We start from the raw sequence: 26,239 nt of genomic DNA, 5'->3' as shown, positions 1-26,239 counted from the left end.
ATGGAGAAAAGACAACCTCTTCAATAAGTGGTGCTGTGAAAACTGGACAGCTACATGTAAAGAAAGAAATTAGAACACTCCCTAACACCATACACAAAAATAAACTCAAAATGGATTAAAGACCTAAATGTAAAGCCAGACACTATCAAACTCTTAGAGCAAAACATAGGCAGAACACTGTATGACATAAATCACAGCAAGGTTCTTTTTGACCCACCTTCTAGAGAAATGGAAATAAAAATAAACAAATGGGACCTAATGAAACTTAAAAGCTTTTGCACAGCAAAGGTAACAATAAACAAGACGAAAAGACAACCCTCAGAATGGGAGAAAATATTTGCAAATGAAGCAACTGACAAAGGATTAACCTCCAAAATTTATGAGCTGCTCATACAGCTGAATATAAAAAAAAAATCTAATCCAGAAATGGGTAGAAGACCTAAACAGACATTTCTCTAAAGAAGATATACAGATTGCCAACAAACAGATAAAAGAATTCTCAACATCATTAATCATTCGAGAAATGCAAATCAAAACTACATTGAGACATCATCTCACACCAGTCAGAATGACCATCATGAAAAAATCTACAAACAATAAATGCTGGAGAGGGTGTGCAGAAAAGGGAACACTCTTGCACTGTTGGTGGGAATGTAAATTGATGCAGCCAATATGCAGAATAGTATGGAGGTTCCTTAAAAAACTAAAAATACAACTACCATATGAACCAGCAATCCCACTACTGGGCATATACCCTGAGAAAACCATAATTCAAAAAGTGCCTTGTACCACAATGTTCATTCCAGCTCTATTTACAATAGCCAGGACATGGAAGCAACCTAAGTGTCCATCAACAGATGAATGGATAAAGAAGATGTGGCACATATATACAATGGAATATTACTCAGCCATAAAAAGAAATGAAATTTAGTTATTTGTACTGAGGTGGATGGACCTAGAGTCTGTCATACAGAGTGAAGTAAGTTAGAAAGAGAAAAACAAATACCATATTCTAACACATGTATATGGAATCTAAAAAGAAAAAAGAAAAAAAAGTCATGAAGAACCTAGGGGCAGGATGGGATTAGAAACGCAGACCTACTAGAGAATGGACTTGCGGACACGGGGAGGGGGAAGGGTAAGCTAGGACAAAGTGAGAGAGTAGCATGGACATATATACACTACCAAATGTAGAGTAGATCTTTAATGGGAAGCAGCCACATAGCACAGGGAGATCAACTCGGTGCCTTGTGACCACATAGAGGGCTGGGATAGGGAGTGTGGGAGGGAGAGAGACGTAAGAGGGAAGAGATATGGGGATTTATGTATATGTATAGCTGATTCAGTTTGTTATAAACCAGTAGGTAACTCAGCATTATAAAGCAATTATTCTCCAATAAACGTATATATATAAAAAAAGACCCAATGCAGCCAAAAATAATAAGTAAATAAACAAACAAACAAATAAATAATGGGCCTTGATGCCATCATAGAATGAATCAGAAACTATCTTGAGACAAATGACAATGAAACACAACTTTACAAAATCTATGGAATGCAGCAAAAGCAGTGCTAAGAGGAAAGTGCTCAGTGATACAGGTCTTCCTCAAAAAACAAGAAAAATTTCAAATAAACAACCTAACCTACACTTACAAAAATTAGAAAAAGAAGAACAAACAAAACCCAAAGTCAGAAGAAGGCAACAGTAAACAAAGGAAGTAAATAAAATAGAAAATAAAAACAATGGAAAGATCAATAAGATCAAGATCTGGTTTTTTGAAAAGAAAAGAAAAATCAACAAACCTCTAGCCAGGCTCACCAAGAATAAAAGGGAGAAGACCCAAATAAACAAAATAAGAAAGAAAAGAGGAGAAATAACAACTGATATCAAAAAATACAGAAAATCATAAGAGAATACTATGAACAGTTATAAGCCAACATATTGGACAACCTAGAGGAAATGGAAAGGTTTCTAGAAATATACAGCTTGCCAAAATTGAATCAAGAAGGAATAGATAGTTTGAACAGACCAATCTGTAGAAGTGAAATAGAATATGTAATAGAAACAAAACTCTGAAAACAAAGTCCAGACTGGATAGCTTCACTGGGGAATTCTACCAAACATACAAAGAAGAAGTTATACCTATCTTCTCAAACTCTTCCAAAAGATTGAAGACTCCCAAATTCTTTCTATGAAGCCACCATAACTTTGATACCAAAGCCAGACAAAGACACTACCAAAAATAAAGGAAATTATAGGCCAATATCTTTGATGGATACAGATGTAAAAATCCTCAACAGAATATTAGCAAACTGAATCCAACAATATATAAAAAGGATCATACACTGTGATCAAGCTGAATTCATTCCAAGGATGGTTCTTTACACAAATCAATCAACGTGATACACCACATTAACAAAAGGAAAGACAAAAACCACATGATCATCTCAATAGATGCAGAAATAGCATTTGACAAAATTCAATATCCATTCATGATAAAACTCTCACCAAAGTGGGTATAGAGGGAACATATCTCAACAAAATAAAAGTCACTTACAACAAACCCAAAGCCAACATAATACTCAATAATGAAAAGTTGAAAGCCTTCCTGCTAAATTCAGGAAAAAGACAAGGATGCCCATTCTTACCACTTCTATTCAACATAGTATTGAAAGTCCTAGCCACAGCAGTCTGAAATCAAGAAAAAGAAACAAATATGTCCAAATTGGAAGGGAAGAGGTAAAACTGTCACTATTTGCAGATGACATGATACTTTATATAGAGAAACCTAAAGACTCCACACAAAAACTATTAGAACTAAAAAATGAATTCAGCAAGGTAGCAGGATACAAGATTAATATACTGAAATCTGTTGCATTTCTTTACACTAACAATGAAATATCAGAAATAGAAAGTGAAAAACAATCCCGTTTAAAATCATGTCAAAAAATAAAATAAAATAGCTAAGAATAAACTTAATGAAGGAGGTGAAAGACCTATACACCAAAATCCATAAAATATTGATAAAGAAAACTGAAGATGGTTCAAAGAAATGGAAATATGCTCTTGAATTGGAAGAATTAATATTGTTAAAATGGCCATACTACCCAAAGCAATCAACAGATTTAATGTGATCCCTATCGAAATACTCATGACATTTTTCGCAGAATAGAAAAAATAATCCTAAAATTTACATGGAACTACCAAAGACCCAGAATTGTCACAGTAGTCCTGAGCAAGAAGAAGAAATCTGGAGGCATAACTCTTCTAGACTCCAGACAATACTACAAAGCTTCAGTAATCAAAACAGCGTGGTATTGGCACAAAACAGACATATGGATCAATGGAACAGCATACAGAGCCCAGAAATAAACCCACACACCTACTGCCAATTAATCTATGACAAACAAAGCCGAGAACATACAGTGGATAAAAGACAGTCTCTTCGACAAGTGGTGTTGGGAAAACTGGACAGCTATAGGTAAATCAATGAAATTAGAACACTCCCTCACACCATACACAAAAATAAACTCAAAATGGTTTAAAGACCTAAATATAAGACATGATATCACAAAACTCCTAGAAGAGAACATAGGGAAAACACTCTTTGACATAAATTGTGCCAATCTTTTTTTGGATCTTTCTCCTAAGGCAAAGCAAATAAAAGCAAAAATAAACAAATGGAACCTAATCAAACTTTAAAGGTTTTGCACAACTAAGGAAATCATTGACAAAATGAAAATAAAAACTATGGACTGGGAGAAAATATTTGTAATTGATATGACCAACTAGGTGTTAATATCCTAAATATACAAAGAGCTCATGCAACTCAATATTAAAGAAAAAAACAAATCAAACAACCCAATCAAAAACTGGAAAGAGATCAGAATAGATATTTTTCCTAAGTAGACATACAGATGGCTAACAGGCACATGAAAAGATGGTCAACATTGCTAATTATTAGAGAAATCCAAAACCACAATGAGATATCACCTTATACCAGTCAGAATAGCCATCATCAAAAAGTCTACAAATAGGGTTTCCCTGGTGGCACAGTGGTTAAGAATCTGCCTGCCAATGCAGGGGACACAGGTTCGAGCGCTGGTCAGGGAAGATCCCACATGCCGTGGAGCAACTAAGCCCTTGCACCACAACTACTGAGCCTGTGCTCTAGAGCCCCCGAGCCACAACTACTGAGCCCACGTGCCACAACTACTGAAGCCCACGTGCCTAGAGCCCATGCTCTGTAGCAAGAGAAGCCACCACAATGAGAAGCCCGCACACCCCAATGAAGAGTTGCCCCCACTTGCCACAACTAGAGAAAGCCCATGCACAGCAATGAAGACCCAATGCAGCCAAAAATAAATAAATGAAATAAATAAATTTTTTAAAAGTCTACAAATAACAAATGTTGGAGAGGGTGTGGAGAAATGGGAACCCTCATAAACTGTTGACAGGAATGTAAATTAATGCAGCCCTATGGAAAATAGTATGGAGGTTCCTCAAGAAACTAAAAATAGAATTATCATATGATCCAGCAATTCTCCTCCTGGATATATATCCAGAGAAAACAAAAATACTAATTTGAAAAGATACATGCATCCCAATGTTCAAAGCAGCACTACTTACAATAGCCAGGCAATCCTAGTGCCCATCAACAGATGAATGGATAAAGGAGATGTGGTACATATATATATATATGTATATATTTATATATACTTGTTTGTAATATACATATGTATGAACATTACACTGCTATAAGAAAGAATGAGAGTCTGCCATTTGCAGCAACATGCATAGACCTAGAAAATATCATGCTTAGTGAAATAAGTCAGACAGGGAAAGACAAATGCTGTAGGATATCACTTATGTGGGATCTAATATATAATACAAATGAACATTTATGCAAAACAGACTCACAGATGTAGAAAACAAACTAGTGATTACCAAAGGGGTGAGGGAAGAATGGAGGGGCAAGCTAAGGATATAGGATTAAAAGATAAAAACTACTATGTATAAAATAGATAAGCAATAAGGATATATTGTATAGCATAGGGAATTATAGCTATTATCTTGTAATAACTTATAACGAAGTACAAACTACTATGCTGTACACCTGAAACTACCACAATATTGTAAATCAACTATACTTCAGTAAAAAATATATTTTGTTCAAGGAAATGGTGTGAATTCATGCAGAATTCATAAGCCAAAACAGAAATTGAAGCGCTGAATGAGTGTTAGTCTACTACTTTCACCTTAGCTGACTACTACAGGTAAGGTGGCAATTGGAGGTATTAGCTTTGTAATTTTTTAAGTCAAGTTTTCACTGATTAATTCAAGTGTGAGGTAAATTACTTGGATAATTATTTTGTCAGAGGAGTGCTGGTCATGAAGCAGATGGAGTCTAAAATTTTGTGTCTCACAAAATTCTTTTAAATATAGCTCTGAATTAAGGAAATATTTTCACATGCACTGTAAGTGCATCACGTCATTTAATTCAATTATGAAAAGTAGTCAATAGTATTTCATGCTGATAGAAATAAATCTTTAACCTTATGAAATGAGAGGTATGGTTTAAAACATTAAGATGATGCAAACACACCATCTGAGCTCACTAGCATTTTACAGCTTGAAAGTCTCTTTCAGGTGGTGACACTCATAAACATGTCCCGCATGAATAAGTGACATTATGTAGGGTTGCCTTCTCCTTCTCATTAAGGGCTTTTTAATGTTAATGGAGTTGGTATCACTGCAGGAAAGTGTCATAGTGCTCCTGGGGCTCCAATAACAGCTAGAAACTAATAAGCAATAAGCCAGGAAATTTTAGAACTGCCATAGAAAAGGAATACAATGGTCTTACTGATAATTGTTTTTGTAAGCTGCTTGACTGTGACTTTGGCTACTAGGCCAGGTTAATTCTGGCAAGCAGTGATTAAGAGTATTTATTCAATTAAGTGAAACTAGATCTGAATTTTTAGAAACTGGATTATGAAAAAGGAGTGGGTGGTCTCTATTCTCTATAGCTGCAAGTCAAAATAAGCAAGACTTCTGCTAAAGGGAGGCAAGATCTCTAGGTCCTGAGATCACACAAGGTCTTTCCAGTCACATGTATGATACTGGATGGTCACAAATGCCCACAATCATCCTTATACACAAAGACTAGAGTCAGGCACACATCCTTGAATACAATTATGCATACATTGATTCATCAAAGAAGCTGTGAACCACAGGCATCTCTGATCCTGCAAACATCCGATGTCTAAAACCAGCCTGTCAACTGTACACTGTTGCCTTGGCAACAGGATGCAAGGATGCATGGCAAAATCTTACTGCCTGAGCAACATGGTCTTAAAAGAGCTTAAGCTGTTGACTGTGGCAAAGGCTGTAGGTTCAAGCCAGGAGGTGAGGTTTTAGTCCAATTACATAGAGAGATACAGAATTTATGCTAAAACAGTCATTCATCTATTAATTGACAAATATTTGTGGGCTGGCACCTATGTGCAATACACTGTGCCCTGGGAAATGCAAAGATGGACCAGGCATAGTCTGGTATATGCCATCACACAGTAATAAATATTAATTGATGAATCAATGGATTTTATAGAAGGTCATAATACAATAACCAAAGCTTACAGGGACTTTAGTGTATGTGACAAAGAGGCTGAAGCTCCTGTGTGTATTACCAAATTCCATTATACAGGACAATTTATTTGTAAACTGAAATAAAATGCTATGATTTATTGAATTAGAACTATCAACATATATATCAACTGAGTGAGAATATAAAACCCAGACAGAAACTGGTAAGGCCAAGCCTATTTGTAATTTTCTCCCAGCAATTAGTAATGGAGGCAGGAGATTTTTACATCACTTAGATAATTGAAAATGATTAAAGTTGGAAATTTCAAAGAAAGTTCTAATTATTGAATTTTTAATTGCTTTTTTCTTGACACAGACATTACCTCAGCTTTTGGCTAACTCTGTCAATGTGCACAAAACATCAAACAAACATCAACAATAAGGATATTTATTTCATATGATTATTTCAAAGTAGATAATATTTTGTGAGAGTTTGACCATGAAAAGTCAATTCCATTTTCCCTCTTACTCCTTATGATTTCAGGGATGCAAACATCAAAATAAAAGATGATTTCCACAAATACTATAATTAACTTCAACATGTGAGTTCAAATCTCTCAAACTGGGAATGGAAAAATTATACAACCATTCTAGAAAACAGTTTGGCAGTTTCTCAAAAAGTTAAGCATACACCTACCATATGACCCAGCCATTTCACTTATAGGCACTTACCCCAAAGGAAAGGAGTATGTGTCCATACAGACACAAATGTTCATCACAGCTTTATTTGTAACAGCCAAACAGTGGAACTCAAATGTCAATTAACAGATAAATGGATAAACAGCCCATGGCATATCCATACAATGGTATACTACTTAACAATAAAAAGGAATGAACTATTGATACATAAAACAATATAGACAGATTTCAAATTAATTATGCTGAAATTAATTTTGCCAACTGGAAGCAAGTCCAGACAAATGAGAGTAGGTCCTATTTAGTCCCATTCATATTAAATTCTAGAATGCAAACTAATCTACAGTGCAGCAAGCAGCTCAATGATTGCCTGGGGTGGGAGTGAGGAGCAGGAGTGAGGGGCACAACTGGTCACAAGGACACTTCTGGATGGATAAGTCCACTCTCTTAATTGTGTTTTCACAGGGATATGCATACTCAAAAAATCAAATCTCACACTTTAAATAGGTGTAATTTACTTTGTGTGAATTATACATCACTGAAGCTCTTAGAACAAAATAATTTCTCACATTCTCATTCAACAAAGTTATTCATATAGACCATCACAAGATCTGTGTGTGCATTCATTAACAACAATATATGAAAATACAAAATTAACTTTCATCTGCCTTTTGTTACTTACTAAATGAAACTTAAATGTAAGTCAGATTTAGTTATCTCATGCTTCTGTATCTTCAGGACAGCTAACTAGTTAGCCCTTGAGAGAGTATGAGCAATTGAAGTTAAAGCAGCTACTTGGTGACCACTCAGATTAATAAACATCTGGAGGAGTATCCCAAGTGACACTCTTATTTATGACTCTTCAATTACATGCAAAGAATAAAGATGTAAAATCAAATCTCTATTCTAGTAAACCAAAGGCATAACTAAAAGCAAATTATCCTTAGTGAATATACTTGCAGTTTGTTAGGGAATGTGGGTCAACTGGAAATTCCCCATGGGCTACTTCTGTAATATTAAAAATGCTACACTGACATCTCCAGGTCTTCTAGGGGTCCAGGAGAGCCCTGGAATGGCTGCTACATGACATCCTGGTGGGAGAAAGTTAATATCTGGGGACCTGGTAGTGGAGATTTGGAGACGCACCTCTGCTACAAATGAGTGAAAGGCTGCATTTCCAGAGTCAAGGAATGGGGAACTCTCTGCTGATCTAATATCTCAGCTTTGAGTTTGGCTTTCAGGACTTCTGGTGATTTGGGGATGGAGGGCTGAGATCTGGGAGGAGTTTGGCAAGAAAAGGAGCCCAAAGGAATTATTTTCTGGCTTCAAGTGAATTCTGCTAAATAGTTCATAGAAGGAACGTGGACATCTAAGAGTTGGAGACTCTTTCTGGGTCTTGCCACTAATTAATGTAATTACATTATATGTAATTACATTCCTGAAAAACTTTTTATCATCTGATGACGGGACGGCTTGGATCACATCACCAGGATGCCTTCCAGTTCTAATATCATGTTTCCTTTCACCAGCCTTGAGAATTCAATACCTCTCTGAGGAGGCAGGAGCTGCCCTTTCTAGTTTCATTTGCTCATGTTTTGTACATTTGCCTGGCCCAGTTGCTCAAGAAAGTCTACCTCAAGTTACTAGGGAGGTACCTTGGATCTTTAGCAGGCAACTGGCTTAAATCTAGCTCCTGATATCTGAGATGACCAAAGTTACGAGTTTATCCTTAAGCTTTCTCTGTGTACCACGAGCCAGGACCATGTCTGAATTCTAAACTCTGGACACCATGCTCAGATCAAGTAAGCACCCCTCTGTGGCTTTTTCTTTTGGGGACCAACTCCCTTGTTTTAGGAGCCAATAAGGAGCTCTTGGGAGAGCTAATCAGGGTCTCATTGTAACTCTTCTACCATTTAATATGTGGCACAAAATAGCCAAAAATATCTGCAGGCTTGATTTTCAATTGATTTTTATTATATTTTGTAGCTCTGCTATCTTCTTTTAGATTCTAACTTTTCATTTAGCTTTTAAATATTTTGCAGGAGGGGTTTACAGTTAATATTAAACCAAGAAACCCAGGATAATTCTAAACAAATTAGATTGCAAATAACTTTAGCCTTATTCAATGACTTTTGAAGAAATTATAAATATATTTTAGAATTGTCTCCTTTTAATTCATTGAAGCTCTGGGGAATACCTGGAAGAAAGTCAAAAAGTTATTAATTTTCTCTGCTCTTATTTGGTATGAATCATAGGCTTTTTGTCATTTATTTTCTTCTTAAGTCTGCCTTTGTCTCCCCTCCATCGTAAGTTCCTTGAGAGAAGAGAGCTTGCCTTAAACCAACATGTGTTGCCTGATGGCATGTCACACTGTCCCACACATGGCACAGCTTTGCACATGTTATTTTAGCTCAGACCTTATTCACCTGTTTACTTATGCCTGCTCCTGCTGATTCATCAACCTCAACGTCTGGACCATCTTCCATTTTCTGCCTGTTTAACTTGGTCGTTAACCCCAAGTTAAAGCCCACTCTGTACTCTCTCTCTTTCAATGAGATTCAAATTGAACTTCCTTTTTCTGATTATTCTAGTTTACCCAATTTTCTAAAAATGTTTAGATAATGACTAGGTTTTAAAAAGCATTTCAAGCTCTAATACATATGTTTCCTTTGTTTTTAAATAGCTGAACTCTTGCAAACAAGCCAATTTTCCATGAATCCTTTTAGAAAAAAGGACTAGATTTATTTGGCAATGCTAAGATTCCTAAATTCACCTGATTGAAAATTTCCATCTTAATATAAAATTCTCTTAATTAGGGAGTTCACCCATATGTCATAATTTATTTTTGTATTAAAATAATTGTTTTGCATCTCTTCTATATATTTATGCAACGTTGTATCACTGAGTAAAACATCCAATCATAGAGGAAAAACCTTTTGATAATGTTCTTAAAAATATAAATAATCACAAACCTTAAAAGGGAGTAGTTAGATTCCAAAGAGCACTTGTTAGTTATTTGAGAAGAACACATGGAACATTTCCCCATGCAGGCAGTGGACAGATTTCCAGACCAGCTCACAAAAGTCTACTGAACTCATGATGTGGTTAAGGTAGAGAAGCTCTGGTGCCAGAGTTGAGGAGGACATACCCACTCCATGGTGCCGCTCAGACCCCCAGCTCCACAGCCAGGCTCACATCTCCCACACCTGTCCCCTCACTTCTTGGGCTGAGCAGGCAAGAGCTCCCATGTTCCAGGCTCCTGTGTGTGGCTTCCTTGTCCACAGCAAGTAGAAGCAGAGCTGCTGGGTTGGGGTGGGCATCCAGAGATGGGAAGTGGGAGAGGTCCTTCAGGATATAGTGATCCTGCTGGTATATTATGCAGTCTGATAGGTTTCCTTGGGTTTTGTTTCTAGTGACATCAGAAAAGATTTAGGAAGTAAAAAGTCTCCACCCTAACCCTTCCTGACCCTCACTTGGAAAAGATAAAGTTATCAGTGATGTTGTGTATTTGACTAAACAAAACAAAAAAAAATATTTTCTATGTGACCCTTCCTTTGCCACCTAACTGAAGCCCTCAAGATTTCACTAGGCAGGTTCTTCATTCTGAAATTCATTTCCCTTATGCTCTTCCTGGCACCCTCATACCCAGCAGTGATTGTGGTCCCATTTGGACTGCTAGGCATCCACACCTGCTCCCTGTGGCAAGGCCCCCGAGGGACCCAAAGGGGCTGCCAGTGAAGGGGCTCAGACCTCTCCACAGCAGGGAATAGGGCCTGATCCAAGCCAGGCCAACCCAATTCTGTTGCAGGACACTGGATCCTAAGAGAGGCGACACAGAGACAAAGCAAACAAGCTGGGAGCTCATTCAGGCCGGCATTAGAGCCTTGACAAGTCTTCCAGGGGTGCCTCCTCCACAGACTTCAGGGGCTGACCTGGCTCCTATCCCTTCATAGGTTGATTCTACAAGTTCCCTAATTATGTGAGTCCTTGAAAGCCTTCCAATGAACCCCGCTGTGGCATAAGTCAGCCTGAGTCAGGTTTCTTCCTGTATCCACAAAGCCTGACTGGTAAAGCACACCCACTTACACATGGCCTGGCCTGCACTGCTTCCATAGACCCAGAGCTGCTGGCAGCCCTCTGCCTGTCCCTGCTCAGTCCCCTGCCATTTCAACGCTGGCTCTTACCAGTTGATCACACTCCTCAGACTAGACTGTCCTCTCAGCAGTGAGCTGGAACATCATCTAATAAACAGAAACTGAGGCAGGAGGTAGATGGGCTCCAGGCTAGACATTTACAACTGGCCTCCTATTCGCATTTCCTGGTGCAAAAAAAGATGGGCTCCAGGCCAGACATTCACTACCAGCCTCCTGTTTACATTTCCTGAGGCAAGAGACAAATGGGCTCTGGGCTACATATTTATGACCAGCCTCCTGTCTACATTTTGAGACCTACACTTCAATATAAGAAATAAGAGGACGAGGGGAAGATGGCGGAAGAGTAAGATGTGGAGATCACCTTCCTCCCAACAGATACACCAGAAATAAATCTACACGTGGAACAACTCCTACAGAACACCTACTGAACACTGGCAGAAGACCTCAGACCTCCCAAAAGGCAAGAAAGTCCCCATGTACCTGGGTAGGGTAAAAGCAAAAAGAATAAACAGAGACAAAAGGATAAGAACGGGACCTGCACCAGTGAGAGGGAGCTGTGAAGGAGGAAAGGTTTCCACACATGAGGAAGCCCCGTCTTGGGCGGAGACTGCGGGTGGCAGAGGGGGAAAGGTTCGGAGCCGCAGAGGAGAGCACAGCAACAGGGGTGCGGGGTGCAAAGCGGGGAGACTCCTGCACAGAGGATCAGGGCCGACCAGCACTCACCAGCCTGAGAGGCTTGTCTGCTCCCCTGCTGGAGCGGGCAGGACTGGGAGCTGAGGCTCTGACTTTGGTCAGATGCCGGGAGAGGACTGGGATGGCGGCGTGAACACAGACTGCAGGGAGTTAGTGCACCATGGCTAGCCGGGAGGGAGTCCGGGGAAAAGTCTGGACCTGCTGAAGAGGTAAGAGACTTTTTCTTCCCTCTTTATTTCTTGGTGCATGAGGAGAGGGGATTAAGAGGAGCTCCAGAGACGTCACGAACCGCGGACCCCAGAGACGTGCATGAGATGCTAAGGCTGCTGCTGCTGGCACCAAGAAGCCTGTGTGCAAGAACAGGTCACTATCCACACCCCCCTTCCGGGGAGCCTGTGCAGCCCGCCACTGCCAGGGTCCCGTGATCCCGGGATAACTTCCCCGGGAGAATGCACGGTGCACTTCAGGCTGGTGCAACGTCATGCCGGCCTCTGCTGCCACAGGATCACCTGCACTCCGTACCCCTCCCTCCCCCCGGCCTGAGTGAGCCAGAGTCCCTGAAGCAGCTGCTCCTTTAACCCCGTGCTGTCTGAGTGAAGAACCCACGCCCTCCGGCGTCCTACATGCAGAGGCGGGGCCAAATCCAGAGCTGAGCCCCAGGAGCTGTGAGAACAAAGAGGAGAAAGGAAAATCTCTCCCAGTAGCCTCAGAAGCAGCGGATTAAGGCTCCACAATCAACTTGATGTACCCTGCATCTGTGGAATACCTGAATAGACAACAAATCATCCCAAATTGAGGAGGTGGAATTTGGGAGCAAGATATATTAATTTTTCCCCTTTTCCTCTTTTTGTGAGTGTGTATGTGTATGATTCTGTGTGAGATTTTGTCTGTATAGCTTTGCTTCCACCATTTGTCTAGGGTTGTATCCGTCCATTTTCTTTTTTTTTCCTTAAAATAATTTTTTTCTTAATAATTATTTTTTATTTTAATAACTTTATTTAATTTTATCTTACTTTATTTTATCTTCTTTCTTTCTTAATTCCCTTCTTTCCATCCTTCCTTCCTTACTCCCTCCCTCCCTCCATTGTTTCCTTCCTTCTTTCTTTCTTTTTTTCATTCTTTCTTTCTCTTTCCTTCCTTCTTTCTTTTCTTTCTTTTCTTTCTTTCTTTCTTTCTTTCATTCGTTTGTTCTTTCTTTCTTTCTTTCTTTCTTTCTTTCTTTCTACCTGCTTTTTCTCCCTTTTATTCTGAGCCGTGTGGATGAAAGCCTCTTGGTGCTGCAACCAGGAGTCGGTGCTGTGCCTCTGAGGTGGAAGAGCCAACTTCAGGACACTGGTCTACAAGAGACCTCTCAGCTCCACATAATATCAAATGACAAAAATCTCCCAGAGATCTCCATCTCAACACCAGCACCCAGCTTCACTCAACGACCAGCAAGCTACAGTGCTGGACACCCTATGCCAAACAACTAGCAAGACAGGCACACAACCCCACCCATTAGCAGAGAGGCTGCCCCAAATCATAATAAGTCCACAGACACCCCAAAACACACCACTGGACGTGGACCTGCTCACCAGAAAGAGAAGATCCAGCCTCATCCACCAGAACACAGGCACTAGTCCCCTCCACCAGGAAGCCTACACAACCCACTGAACCAACTTCAGCCACTGGGGAGAGACACCAAAAACAACGGGAACTACGAACCTGTAGCCTGCAAAAAGGAGACCCCAAACACAGTAAGATAAGCAAAATGAGAAGACAGAAAAACACACAGCAGATGAAGGAGCAGGAAAAAACCCATCAGACCTAATAAATGAAGAGGAAATAGGCAGTCAACCGGAAAAAGAATTCAGAATAATGATAGTAAAGATGATCCAAAATCTTGGAAATAGGGCTTCCCTGGTGGCGCAGTGGTTGAGAGTCCACCTGCCGATGCGGGGGATGCGGGTTTGTGCCCCAGTCTGGGAGGATCCCACGTGCCACAGAACGACTGGGTCCGTGAGCCATGGCTGCTGGGCCTGCACGTCTGTAGCCTGTGCTCCACAACAGGAGAGGCCAAGGCGGTGAGAGGCCCATGCACCACAAAAAAAAAAAAAAATCTTGGAAATAGAATAGAGAAAATGCAAGAAACATTTAACAAGGACCTAGAAGAACTAAAGATGAAACAACAATGATGAACAACACAATAAATGAAATGCAAAATACTCCAGATGGGATCAATAGCAGAATAACTGATGCAGAAGAACGGATAAGTGGTCTGGAAGATAAAATAGTGGAAATAACTACTGCAGAGCAGAATAAAGAAAAAAGAATAAAAAGAACTGAGGACAGTCTCAGAGACCTCTGGGACAACATTAAATGCACCAACATTCGAATTATAGGGGTTCCAGAAGAAGAAGAGAAAAAGAAAGGGACTGAGAAAATATTTGAAGAGATTGTAGTTGAAAAGTTCCCTAATATGGGAAAGGAAATAGTTAATCAAGTCCAGGAAGCACAGAGAGTCCCATACAGGATAAATCGAAGGAGAAACATGCCAAGACACATATTAATCAAACTGTCAAAAATTAAATACAAAGAAAACATATTAAAAGCAGCAAGGGAAAAACAACAAATAACACACAGGGGAATCCCCATAAGGTTAACAGCTAATCTTTCAGCAGAAACTCTGCAAGCCAGAAGGGACTGGCAGGACATACTTAAGGTGATGAAGGAGAAAAACCTGCAACCAAGATTACTCTACCCAGCAAGGAACTCATTCAGATTTGATGAAGAAATTAAAATCTTTACAGACAAGCAAAAGCTGAGAGAGTTCAGCACCACCAAACCAGCTTTAAAACAAATGCTAAAGGAACTTCTCTAGGCAAGAAACACAACAGAAGGAAAAGACCTAAAATAATGAACCTAAGACAATTAAGAAAATGGGAATAGGAACATACATATAGATAATTACCTTAAATGTAAATGGACTAAATGCTCCCACCAAAAGATACAGATTGGCTGAATGGATAAAAAGCAAGACCCACATATATGCTGTCTACAAGAGACCCACTTCAGACCTAGAGACACATACAGACTAAAAGGGGATGGAAAAAGGTATTCCATGCAAATGGAAACCAAAAGAAAGCTGGAGTAGCAAGTCTCATATCAGATAGACTTTAAAATAGACTTTAAAATAAAGACTATTAGAAGAGACAAAGAAGGACACTACATAATGGTCAAGGGATCGATCCAAGAAGAAGATATAACAATTGTAAATATTTATGCACCCAACATAGGAGCACCACAATACATAAGGCAAATACTAACAGCCATAAAAGGGGAAATCGAGAGTAACACATTCATAGTAGGGGACTTTAACACCCCACTTTCACCAATGGAGAGATCAGCCAAATGAAAATAAATAAGGAAATACAAGCTTTAAATGATACATTAGACAAGACGGACTTAATTGATATTTATAGGAAATTCCATCCAAGAACAACAGAATACACATTTTTCTCTAGTGCTCATAGAACATTCTCCAGGATAGATCATATCTTGGGTCACAAATCAACCCTTGGTAAATTTAAGAAAATTGAAATTGTATCAAGTATCTTTTCCGACCACAACGCTATGAGACTAGATATCAATTACAGGGAAAGATCTGTACAAAATACAAACACATGGAGGCTAAATAATACACTACTTAATAACGAAGTGATCACTGAAGAAATCAAAGAGGAAATCAAAAAATACCTAAAAACAAATGGCAATGGAGACACGACGACCCAAAATCTATGGGATGCAGCAAAAGCAGTTCTAAGAGGGAAGTTTATAGCAATACAATCCTACCTTAAGAAACAGGAAGCATCTCAAATAAACAACCTAACCTTGCACTGAAAGCAATTAGAGAAAGAAGAAAAAAAACCCCCAAAGTTAGCAGAAGGAAAGAAATCATAAAAATCAGATCAGGGCTTCCCTGGTGGCGCAGTGGTTAAGAGTCCACCTGCGCATGCGGGGGACATGGGTTCATGCCCGGATCTGGAAAGATCCCGCATGCTGTGGAGTGGCTAGGCCCGTGAGCCATGGCCACTGAGCCTGTGCGTCCGGAGCCTGTGCTCCACAATGGGAGAGGCCAAAACAGTGAGAAGCCTGCGTACTGAAAAAAAAAAAAATCAGATCAGAAAAAAATGAAAAAGAAATGAAGGAAACGATAGCAAAGATAAATAAAACTAAAAGCTGGTTCTTTGAGAAGATAAACACAATTGATAAACCATTAGCCAGTCTCATCAAGAAAAAAAGGGAGAAGACTCAAATCAATAGAATTAGAAATGAAAAAGGAGAAGTAACAACTGACACTGCACAAATACAAAAGATGATAAGAGATTACTACAAGCAACTCTATGCCAATAAAATGGACAACCTGGAAGAAATGGACAAATTCTTAGAAATGCCCAACGTGCCAAGACTGAATCAGGAAGAAATAGAAAATATGAATAGACCAATCACAAGCACTTAAATTGAAACTGTGATTAAAAATCTTCCAACAAACAAAAGCCCAGAACCAGATGGCTTCACAGGCGAATTCTATCAAACATTTAGAGAAGAGGTAACACCTATCCTTCTCAAACTCTTCCAAAATATAGCAGAGGGAGGAACACTCCCAAACTCATTGTACGAGGCCACCATCACCCTGATACCAAAACCAGACAAGGATGTCACAAAGAAAGAAAATTACAGGCCAATATCACTGATGAACATAGATGCAAAAATCCTCAACAGAATACTAGCAAACAGAATCCAACAGCACATTAAAAGGATCATACACCATGATCAAGTGGGGTTTATTCCAGGAATGCAAGGATTCTTCAATATTCACAAATCAATCAACATGGTACACCATGTTAACAAATTGAAGTAGAAAAACCATATGATCATCTCAATAGAGGCAGAGAAAGCTTTCAACAAAATTCAACACGAATTTATCATAAAAACCCTGCAGAAAGTAGGCATAGAGGGAACTTTCCTCAACATAATAAAGGCCATATATGAGAAACCCACAGCCAACATCGTCTTCAATGGTGAAAAACTGAAAGCATTTCCACTAAGATCAGGAACAAGACAAGGTTGCCCACTCTCACCACTCTTATTCAACATAGTTTTGGAAGTTTTAGCCACAGCAATCAGAGAATAAAAGGAAATAAAAGGAATCTAAATCAGAAAAGAAGAAGTAAAGCTGTCACTATTTGCAGATGACATGATACTATACATAGAGAATCCGAAAGGTGCTAAAAGAAAACTACTAGAGCTAAACAATGAATTTGGTAAAGTAGCAGGATACAAAATTAATGCACCGAAATCTCTGGCATTCCTTTACACTAATGATAAAAAATATGAAAATTAAATCAAGAAAACACTCCCATTTACCATTGGAACAAAAAGAATAAAATATCTAGGAATAAACCTACCTAAGGAGACAAAAGACCTGTATGCAGAAAATTATAAGACACTGATGAAAGAAATTAAAGATGATACAAATAGATGGAGAGATATACCATGTTCTTGGATTGGAAGAATCAACATTGTGAAAATGACTCTACTACCCAAAGCAATCTACAGATTCAATGCAATCCCTATCAAACTCCCACTGGCATTTTTCACAGAACTAGAACAAAAAAATTCACAATTTGTATGGAAACACAAAAGACCCCGAGTAGCCAAAGCAATCTTGAGAACGAAAAATGGAGATGGAGGAATCTGGTTCCCTGACTTAAGACTATACTACAAAGCTACAGTAATCAAGACATTATGGTACTGGCACAAAAACAGAAAGATAGATAAATGGAACAGGATAGAAAGCCCAGAGATAAACCCACGCACATATGATCACCTTATCTTTGGTAAAGGAGGGAGTATGTACAGTGGAGATAGGACAGCCTCTTCAATAAGTGGTGCTGGGAAAACTGGACAGCTACATGTAAAACTATGAGATTAGATCACTCCCTAACACCATACACAAAAATAAGCTCAAGATGGATTAAAGACCTAAATGTAAGGCCAGAAACTATCAAACTCTTAGAGGAAAACATAGGCAGGACACTCTATGACATAAATCACAGCAAGGTCCTTTTTGACCCACCTCCTAGAGAAATGGAAATAAAAACAAAAATAAACAAATGGGACCTAATGAAACTTCAAAGCTTTTGCACAGCAAAGGAAACCATAAACAAGACCAAAAGACAACACTCAGAATGGGAGAAAATATTTGCAAATGAAGCAACTGACAAAGGATTAATCTCTAAAATTTATAAGCAGTTCATGCAACTCAATAACAAGTAAAGAAACAACCCAATTCATAAATGGGCAGAAGACCTAAATAGACATTTCTCCAAAGAAGATATACAGACTGCCAACAAACACATGAAAGAATGCTCAACATCATTAATCATTAGAGAAATGCAAATCAAAACTACAATGAGATATCATCTCACACCAGTCAGAATGGCCATCATCAAAAAGTCTACAAATAATAAATGATGGAGAGGGTGTGGAGAAAAGGGAACGCTCTTACACTGCTGGTGGGAATGTGAATTGGAACAGCCACTATGGAGAACAGTATGGAGGTTTCTTAAAGAACTACAAATAGAACTACTATATGACCCAGCAATACCCTGAGAAAACCATAATTCAAAAAGAGTCATGTACCAAAATGTTCATTGCAGCTCTATTTACAATAGCCAGAGATGGAAACAACCTAAGTGCCCATCATCGGATGAATGGATAAAGAAGATGTGGCACATATATACAATGGATTATTACTCAGCCATAAAACAAAACGAAATTGAGCTACTTGTAATGAGGTGGATGGACCTGGAGTCTGTCATACAGAGTGAAGTAAGTGAGAAAGAGAGAGAAAGGTAACGTATGCTAACACATATACATTAAATTTAAGAAAAAAAAGTTCATGAAGAACCTAGGGGTAAGACGGGAATAAAGACACAGACCTACTAGAGAATGGACTTGAGGGTTTGGGGAGCCAGAAGGGTAAGCTGTGATGAGGCGTTAGAGTGGCATGGACATATATACACTACCAAGCGTAAGATAGCTAGTGGGAGGCAGCTGCATAGCACAGGGATATCAGCTCGGTGCTTTTTGACCACCTGGAGGGGTGGGATAGGGAGGGAGATGCAGGAGGGAGGAGATCTGGGAACATATGTATATGTATAACTGATTCACTTTGTTATAAAGCAGAAACTAACACACCATTGTAAAGCAGTTATACTCCAATAAAGGTTAAAAAAAAAAAGGAACAACAACAGGAATAGGGTAAATAACTAGACATTGGACAATTTTATGGCAGGAAGAAAGAGGGGCTAAACTCTGTTAGAAGATCAAGAAGTCACACATTTCCCATCCTTGGAAGAAGGAAAGCACTACAGGTATGCAGGAAGGCTCCATGGGGTCAAAAAGGCAGGGGAGGCCAGACCATAATGTCTTGCTGTTTTCCCTCCCAGACACCCTTGTGATGAAATCCATCTTGACTGAGGTGTGTGTGCATACGGAGGGGAGGGTCCTGAGATAAATTAGCCATGGGGTCAAAGCAAGTCGATTGGCCAAGAAGACAAAGGCCCAGAAGACTGCCCCCTTATAAAGGATTTAAACTTCCCAAAGGCGGGACTTCTGCAACTCTCTTGCTGAGTTCACCAGTGTGTCTTTCCGCATCTACTCTGCTTTTCTAGTAAACACTTTACTTTCTTCTATACCAACTGTCTCCTTGTCAGATTCCTCCTTACAAGGCAGACAAGGACTGGGGATTTAGACTCTAGCTGCTGTCCCTGTGGTCTAGCGGTTAAGATTCCTGGTTTCCACCCAGGTGACCAGGGTTTGATTCCCAGTCAGGGAACTAAGGTCTTGCTTCCAGCCGCTGCTCACTGCAAGCTACCGCTCAATGCTTTGTGTGTCCAAAATCAAAAACACCAAGTACAATCTTCCCTAATATCCCTCTCCTCTGCCTCTCTAGCTTAATTTTATCTTTGCCTCTCTTTCTTCAGACACAGTTGATGGCTATCCCTTCAGGCCTGCTCTCTAGCTCCAAGCTGCTCTGAGACTGGGAACCATCTTCAATCTCTCCTCTCCATAAGCTGCTTCTCCTCAGTCCACACACCCCACAGTCATCCTGATCCTAGAAGGCCCTTTTCCATCAAACATTCCCTACCAGCTCACTGTCAGCCCACTCCTTTCTTCAATTGCTCTCCATCTCTGCCTCTGTAACTTCTAAAACCACCATGATCAGGCTTCCCACCACCAGCCTCACCCAAGGCCATTGAACAGCTCTTATGAAGGTTACCAGGGACTTGCAAAAGGCCAAATCAAAGAGTTTCATTTTAGTTCTTAGCCCAAGAGACAACTATTGCAGAAACTGCTAGTCATTCCAAAATAACAATTCCGTCTTTTAAAACAGAATCCTCCAAACATATTCATTCTCCCTTGCAGCTAGATGTGGCCACTGATCTGTGAGCAGGAGGGAAGAACACAACGTCTGGGTCATATCCATAAAATGAAGGGCATGTCTCTATTTCCCATCCCACTTCCTGCTGGCTGGATGTGGGTGTGATGTGATCCACATTTGCCACGTTTGCAATGAGCATAAGACCTATACCCCAGGGGTGTAGAAAAACAAGGTATAAGGAGCCACACCTCCAGATGATTTCATGAAGCCCTACCTCCCTGGGCCACCCTTGAGCTCAGAGAGACTAACTGAGTGGCTGAGGATCACAAAGCCAGACTAAAACCCAGGCCCAAGCTTAGTGCTCTTCCCAGTACACTCCTTGGTAAAGTACAATCAGTTCTGGGAGGGTGGGCTCCAATAGCCTCTGGTACCACATACCCACATAACTTCTGTTATCAGGCATCAATTTAGCCACCAAAAGCTCAGCTCTGCAGAGTCTAAAAATATTTCTAGGAGCTCAATGTCTACATACCTTTTTTGGGATTGTCTTTCTCCTCCTGAAGCACTAAAACTTCTCTTTAAAGTGACTGAAACAATAAAATAAAAATAACTTAACATTTTCCTGTGGCAGATCTTTTATTTATTCACTCATTTGTTTGTTTAAAAAATATCTAACCAATTGTACCTACTGTAAAGACTGTCTTCATTTATTATAGCATCAGCAAAATATAATATTGCATATTACTATTTACTTGACAGGTTTGTTTAAAGGTCTTTTCTCAAAGAAAAGGTGCTAAACAAAGAAACTCCATTGTTAGTAGCTAAAAAGTTCATAAAATATCTGTGTCATAATCATCCTAAATCCCTTACCAAGAAAGCTAGAAGTAACCACATGAAAGTGTAAGGGTCCAACTTTCCTTTATCACTTCCCCACTGACCCTCCCCACCCTTGTTACTGGGGATACATAATATCCCATCATCTAAAAATTCATCTCAGTTAGTAATTAATTGCTTCTAGAATTTCCTACATATGTTTAAATGCACAAATATTTTTACTGCATAATATTCATGTTTTCCCAATTGCAAATCAAGACATTTTATTTATCAGGCAGGAATTTATAGGGAAAACAGAACAGAGTGTTGGAATTTGGGGTTGCCCCAGAAAATCTGGAACATCTATTCTCCATTTTTATGGACCAATTAATTTTCGAAAGGGACAAAGAATGAAGCAAAATCCTTAGAGTTCTACTCTGATCCTTAGGGACACTATTTTAAACCATTTATTATGAAATTTTCACAGTATAGTCATTGATGAGAGGGGATTATTTAGACTTAATTTATTTCAGAGTATTTCTACCTATCTTATTTAATATTCCATCAATTTACTCTTTTTAAAGAGTTATTTTTTTCTCTCCATTTTCTATTTTAACTGATCTTTTATTTCAGTTTCATATTTGTTCAGGGAATTGAATCCTATCTTTCTGTGAGGAAGATTCTTTAAATTTTATCTAAATATATCTTTACTTTCTCATACCCCAGTCTGATTTTTTTTTTACTGTTTCAAATTAAGAGTAAAGATGAACATATTTACTGAATTTACATAGCTTCTTTTTATAATTCTAAACAATTAAAACATTTATTTTACTTTAGTGTTTTAAGGAAAATATATCCCTTTATATTAATGTAAATAAAATTGTACAAAACTTAGTCTACACCAAGACTAATTTCTTCTCCAGGTTTCTGACCTCTAATCAACAGACTCATGAAAGGTCACTTCCATTACTCCTGTGGTTATTTAGTCTGTCTCCAAATAAGTTATCTCCACTCCCCAGTTAGAACCTGCATTTGCTGGAAGAAATAATGAAACTGTTCATTTGACTGGAGGCAATGGAAGACCACAGTGCCCGTTGGCCTTTGGGCTCTGTAAGACTGACAGACACACCTGTCCTAATTAGCATTACACCTGAGAAACAAACTACTCATTTATGTAAGTGTGATGACATCTACTTGACTCCCAAGTATGATTCCCAGACCTCTACCTGCTGAAGTCCCACAAACTGGTAAAAAGAAAACTTACTGAATGTAGATTCCTTCAAAGGGCTTGAACTGGAGCTGCTTGAGTTATCCAAAGTGTCCAATTCATCATCGAACTCTGAATATATATCTGCACATTAATAAAAAAAATAAAGAGAAAATGAACCTTGAAACAGAAAGAAGTCAAGAGTTCATTCTTGTTGTAACCCTTTCACTAGAAATACCTTTCTCAATATTTTCCAAGTTGAAGTTATCATCTGACAAGATTCCAGCACAGGCTCGGTCTTCGTCCTTATCACAGGGGGCCTGGAAGCCCTCAGGCGGCAGGTCTGTGCTTTCTGAAAGCTCACTTTTCAGGCTTCCTGCTCCACTGCTGCTTCTACTCAAGCTTGCCTTCTCAAAGGATTCCTGAAAGAGAAATTCAGTTGGTAATACCCACTTCTTTCCTTTCTTCTGCAGGACTTAAAACTCATTAGAATATATATTAAAATGACTAAAGTATTATTACAAATATTTGTGCTGAAGTGGCATCCTTAGTTCCACCTATACATATGCTATAGAATTCATTCAGTCCATAACTACAAAAAGTGGGTCTGCAAGCTACCACTGGACAAAAAAGAATGGATGTGGCAAGATGCTGAGTAACAAAGGTCTGTGCAATCTGACAAAAGAAAATGTAGCACTAAGGAATAGAAATGTAGAATAATTCTGGAGGTAGGTGGCCAAGATGGAGGAGTAGAAAGACCTTAAGCTCACCTTCTCCTATGGACACACCAAAACAACAAGTATTTACAGATCAACTATTGAAGAAAAAGACTGGAATCTAACAGAAAATATCTTCTACAACTAAAGATATAAAGAAGGAACCACAACGAGACAGGTAGGAGGGACAGGGACACGGTAAGTCAAGACCCATACCTCTGGGTGGGTGACCCTCAAACGGGAAGATAATTACAATTGCAGAGGTTCTCACCAAAGAGAAATGGGTCTGAGCCCCACATCAGGCTCCCCATCCCGGGGGTCCTGCACCAGGAAGACAAGACCCCAGAACATTTGTTTTTGAAGGCCAGCTGGGTTTACTTTCAGGAGAGCCAGAAGACAGGAGGACACAGAGACTCCACTATTATATGACACACACAAAAGTTCACACACTCCAGCACCTAGGGAATAAGAAATTACTTGAAAGGAGCCTGGGTCATACCCACCTGCTGATCTTGGAGAGTCTTCCAGAGGAGAAGGAGGCACGTGGAGCTCCCCTGGGGACATGGACATTGACGGTGGCCACTTTGGGGAGCTCGTTCTACCATGTGGACACTGTTGCTGCAAGTGCCATTGTGGAGTCCTCCCTCCAGCTTATCAGCACTAGGACTGGCCCCAGCCCTGCCCACCAGCCTGTAGGAGCAAGTGCTGGGAAGCCTCAGATCAAGCAGATAGTCAGGAGAAGATATAGCTCCACTCATCAGCAGACCAGTTTCCATAAGACCCCCTGAGCCCACAGCTGCCATGGAAAAAGACCCTGTCCACCAGAAGGCCCAGAAACCAGCCCCATACACCAATGCACAAGCACTAGACCAGGGATCCTCAGGTCTTCCAGCTAGTTACCCTGTGATCTGGTCCCACAAACTAGTGGGCAGATACCAGTACCATGACCACTGCAAACTTTCAGCCTGCCTTGTCAGGAGCCAGCCAACCCATCAGCAAGCCTACATCAGCCCTAGGACTTCCTGGGCCTGGGCCCTGCCCACCAATAGACCAAAACCAGTTCTGATAAATCTTGGGCCCCTAAGCCAGCTACCCTGGAATCCAGCCCCACTCACCAGTGGACCAGCAACAGCTTTGAGAAACCTCAGAACCCACAGCCAGCTGTGTCAGAAATCAGCCCCAAAGCAGGCCAACACTAGACATGGGAACACAGGCTCCACAACACCCACCCCAGGACCCACAGCTCCACCACCAGTGGGCCATCATTAGTTATGTCACCACCAGTGGCTCAGCAGTCAGCTGTGTCATGACCCGGCCCCAACAACCAGCAGCTGACAGGCAACCAACTAGACCAGGGGCCAGCCACACCTACCAGAGCACTCACAGTGGTCAACCTGCCACAAAAGAAGACCCATGCAGCCCACATAGGGGGCAACCCTAGAGCACATAGCTCTGCTGACAGAGGGGAGTGTACTGCCAGGATGCATAGGATGTTTCCTACAAAAGACTACTTCTCTAAAGTCAGGAAATTTAAGAAACCTACCAAATACACAGAAATAAAAACAGAAAACTAGACAAAATGAGGTGACAGAGGAATATGTTCCCAAAGAAGAAACATGATAAAACCCCAGAAGAAGAACTAAGTGAAGTAGAGAGAGGCAATCTACCCAATACAGAGTTCAAGGTAATGATTGATGATAAAGATGATCAAAGAAGTGAGGAAAAGATTGAATGAACAGAGTGAGAAGTCAGAAGTTTTAACAAAGAGTTAGAAAATATAAAGAAGAACCAAACAGAGATGAAGAATACAATAACTGACATGAAGAAAACACTAAAAGGAATCAACAGTAGATTGGATGATATAGAGGAACAGATCAGTGAGCTGGAAGACAGAGTAGTGGAAATCACTGAAGCTGGAGAGAAAAAAGAAAAAGAGGAATGAGGATAGGTTAAGAGACATTTGAGACAATGTCAAACATGCTAACATTCACATTATAGGGTATAGGGGTACCAGAAGAAGAAAAGAGAGAAAGAGGCAGAGAATATATTTGAAGAACTCCCTGAACCTGGGAAAGGAAATAGGTATCCAGGTTCAGGAAGCACAGAGAGTCCCAAACAGGATCACCCCAAAGAGGACCACAACAAGTCAATTGTAATTAAAATGGCAAAAATTAGAGATAAAGAAAGAATATTAAAAGCAGCAAAAAAAATAGCAAGAAGTTACATACAATGGAACTCTCATAAAACTATCAGTTGACTTTTCAGCAGAAACTGCAGGCCAGAAGGGAGTGGCATGATATAGTAAAATAATGAAAGGGAAAAACTTACAACCAAGAATATTCTACTTGGCAAGGCTCTCATTCAGATTTGATGGAGATGAAGAGTTTTACAGACAAGCAAAAGCTCTAAGAGTTCAGCACCACCAAACCAGCTTTACAAGAAATGTTAAAGGTACTTCTCCAAGTGAAAAAGGCCCAACTAAAAACAGAAAAATTACGAAAGGAAAAGTCTCACTGGTAAAAGTAAATATACATGTACGAAGATAGTAGAAAGGTTAAAAGACAAAAGCAATAAAAGCATTTAGTCAGCAACAAGTAATTAAGGGGTACACAAAACAAAAATGATGTAAAATATGATGTCAAAAACAGAAATCATGGTGGGAGAGAACTTAGATTGCAGGATTGTTAAAATGCAATTTATTATTTATTTTTTCCTTTTTTTAACATCTTTATTGGAGTATAATTGCTTTACAATGGTGTGTTAATTTCTGCTTTACAACAAAATGAATCAGTTTTATATATACATATGTTCCCATATCTCTTGCCGCTTGCATCTCCCTCCCTCTCACCCTCCCTATCTCACCCCTCCAGGAGGTCACAAAGCACCGAGCTGATCTCCCTGTGCTATGCGGCTGCTTCCCACTAGCTATCTACCTTACGTTTGGTAGTG

The 26,239-nt window shown here is 39.7% G+C and overlaps 1 protein-coding gene across 1 annotated transcript in view; it reads right to left on the bottom strand.

Moving 5' to 3' along the window:
- Positions 1-26,239, bottom strand: part of NEK10 (NIMA related kinase 10) — a 321,275-nt gene that overhangs the window by 102,468 nt on the left and 192,568 nt on the right. The window contains exons 28-30 of the mRNA XM_012536668.3: positions 22,813-22,996; positions 22,632-22,718; positions 21,087-21,141 (exon numbers count right to left, since the gene is read on the bottom strand). Of these exons, the coding sequence (XP_012392122.2) occupies positions 21,087-21,141; positions 22,632-22,718; positions 22,813-22,996 (326 nt within the window). The remainder of the gene's footprint in view (positions 1-21,086; positions 21,142-22,631; positions 22,719-22,812; positions 22,997-26,239) is intronic.

The sequence above is a fragment of the Orcinus orca genome, chromosome 10 (assembly GCF_937001465.1).
Source record: "Orcinus orca chromosome 10, mOrcOrc1.1, whole genome shotgun sequence".
NCBI lineage: Eukaryota > Metazoa > Chordata > Mammalia > Artiodactyla > Delphinidae > Orcinus > Orcinus orca.
The sequence above is the reverse complement of the archived record's forward strand: the minus strand, read 5'-3'. Positions and strand labels throughout refer to the sequence as shown.